This window comes from Octopus bimaculoides, chromosome 15 (assembly GCF_001194135.2).
Source record: "Octopus bimaculoides isolate UCB-OBI-ISO-001 chromosome 15, ASM119413v2, whole genome shotgun sequence".
Classification (NCBI taxonomy): Eukaryota; Metazoa; Mollusca; class Cephalopoda; order Octopoda; family Octopodidae; genus Octopus; species Octopus bimaculoides.
In genome coordinates, this window is record NC_068995.1 from 36,966,101 (window position 1) to 36,968,217 (window position 2,117).

General features: G+C 43.6%; 1 protein-coding gene across 1 annotated transcript in view; it reads right to left on the reverse strand.

The window, feature by feature from the left end:
- Positions 1 to 2,117, reverse strand: part of LOC106875431 (protocadherin Fat 4) — a 483,512-nt gene that overhangs the window by 34,250 nt on the left and 447,145 nt on the right. The window contains exon 32 of the mRNA XM_014923579.2: positions 98 to 345. Within this exon, the coding sequence (XP_014779065.1) occupies positions 98 to 345 (248 nt within the window). The remainder of the gene's footprint in view (positions 1 to 97; positions 346 to 2,117) is intronic.

A 2,117-nucleotide genomic window follows, 5' to 3' on the forward strand; every position in this document is an offset into this window, starting at 1 on the left:
CGCACACAGACATACTGCCTGACACACTGACACACACACACACACACACACACACACACACACACACACAAACTTACACACGCAGTGAAGTACATACCAAAGATAAGATTACGGGGCCAATATTCGTCTGGTTTTCAACAACTGACGCCTTATACACCTTAGAGGACAGTATTGGTGGATTGTCATTGACATCTTCAACAACCACTGTAACTGTTGCTGTTGCTGTTGTTGGAGCTGGATCATTGTCAAAAACCTCTACTCCAAACTGGTACGTTGACATTGACTCCGTGTCCAATTCTGCTGTCGTTACGATGATACCACTCTTATTATTTATTTGGAAAGGCACTGAAAGAAAATTTAAGAACTGAAAGAAATCATCATCGGAGAATTTAGATGAAAAAAAACTTGTCTTACACCAGGCAAAATAATCAAGTTTAGAATATATGACTTGGTTTAAAGGTGAACCTACTCACTACACAGACGACGTCTTAGCTTAGTGGCACTCCGTCGCTTACGACGTCGAAGGTTCCAGTTGATCCGATCAACAGAACAACCTGCTCGTGAAATTAACGTGCAAGTGGCTGAGCACTCCACAGACACGCGTACCCTTAACGTAGTTCTCGGGGATATTCAGCGTGACACAGTGTGACAAGGCTGACCCTTTGAATTACAGGCACAACAGAAACAGGAAGTAAGAGTGAGAGAAAGTTGTGGTGAACGAGTACAGCAGGGTTCGCCACCATCCCCTGCCGGAGCCTCGTGGAGCTTTAGGGTGTTTTCGCTCAATAAACACTCACAACGCCCGGTCTGGGAATCGAAACCGCGATCCTATGACCACGAGTCCGCTGCCCTAACCACTGGGCCATTACGCCTCCACGATGTCTTAGCAATCAATAGATTACACACAGTATGACGCCGTGAAACAATAGGCTTCACACTGCAGAGCTGACTGTCGCAATAACAACAATTATATGGCGAGTCAACGTATATGGTATATAGGGGGTGCTGAAAAGTTCTTCGCTTTGGGTAAAAGAAAATACAAGAGGATCAGTGAATTATGATTTTATTCAACATGTTCCTCTCTTAGATTCACACACTTACAGCAGCGGTCATTCAGTTTTTGTAAGCCTTGTGAAAGAACTAGGAAGGTCGGGCGTCCAACCAGACCTTTTGCGATACCCTTAAAGCCGAGAACTTTTCAGCACTTTCTCATGTATATATAGACGAGGAGGTGCTAAAATCTTCCTGGTTTTGGATAAAAGAAAATACAGGAGTACCAGTTAATTATGATTTTATCCAATATATTCCCATGTCAAATTCACACACTTATTGCAACGGCCCTTCAGTTTTTCAAGCCCTGTAAAAGAACTCGGAAGGTTGGGCCTCCAACCAGGCCTTTCGTGATTCCCTTAAAGCCAGGAACTTTTCAGCACCCCTTCGTATATTTTGAGTTTGTCTGATGAGAAATAGCGGTTCCCATGACCATCTTTCCACAATCTTAGGGAAGAAGAAACCATCACATCTTTTGGATTATTTTCAGGTCAGAGACTTGGTGGAAATGCTTGCCACAGAGTGCGCTCCGTTCACGGTACCCAAGCGGTTAGTCAAACTGGACAACGGATTAAGCCTTCCAATCCAGTAACAAGTCCAATCCACCCGATGAACTTTCGTATATTCTCCATCTACTTATTTTCAGTCAAAGTTAGGGTCGATTGGCAGCTATCGAATAAGACCATTGTCCAAGATCCCCTGCAACTGCGCCAATCATTATTGACCGATTTCTCTCTGTCTTTCTTTTTCTCTTTGCAATACAGTGTCCACTTACACTTGAGTTCGGGTCAGTTGAGTGTTTATATGATGGCAAAGTCAAACACGGCGATGTTTGAACTCAAAACGTAAAGAGTCAGAAGAAATGCTTCTAAATATTTTGTCAGGCGCGGTAACGATGTTGTCTGATCGTCAGCGATATAGTCTATTATAATGATAACTGCTAGATCTGTTCACATATATATTCATGAATGCACCCATGACCACACTACACCGCACCAGACCAGACCAGACCATACCACACACACACACACACACACACACACACACACACACACACACACACACAC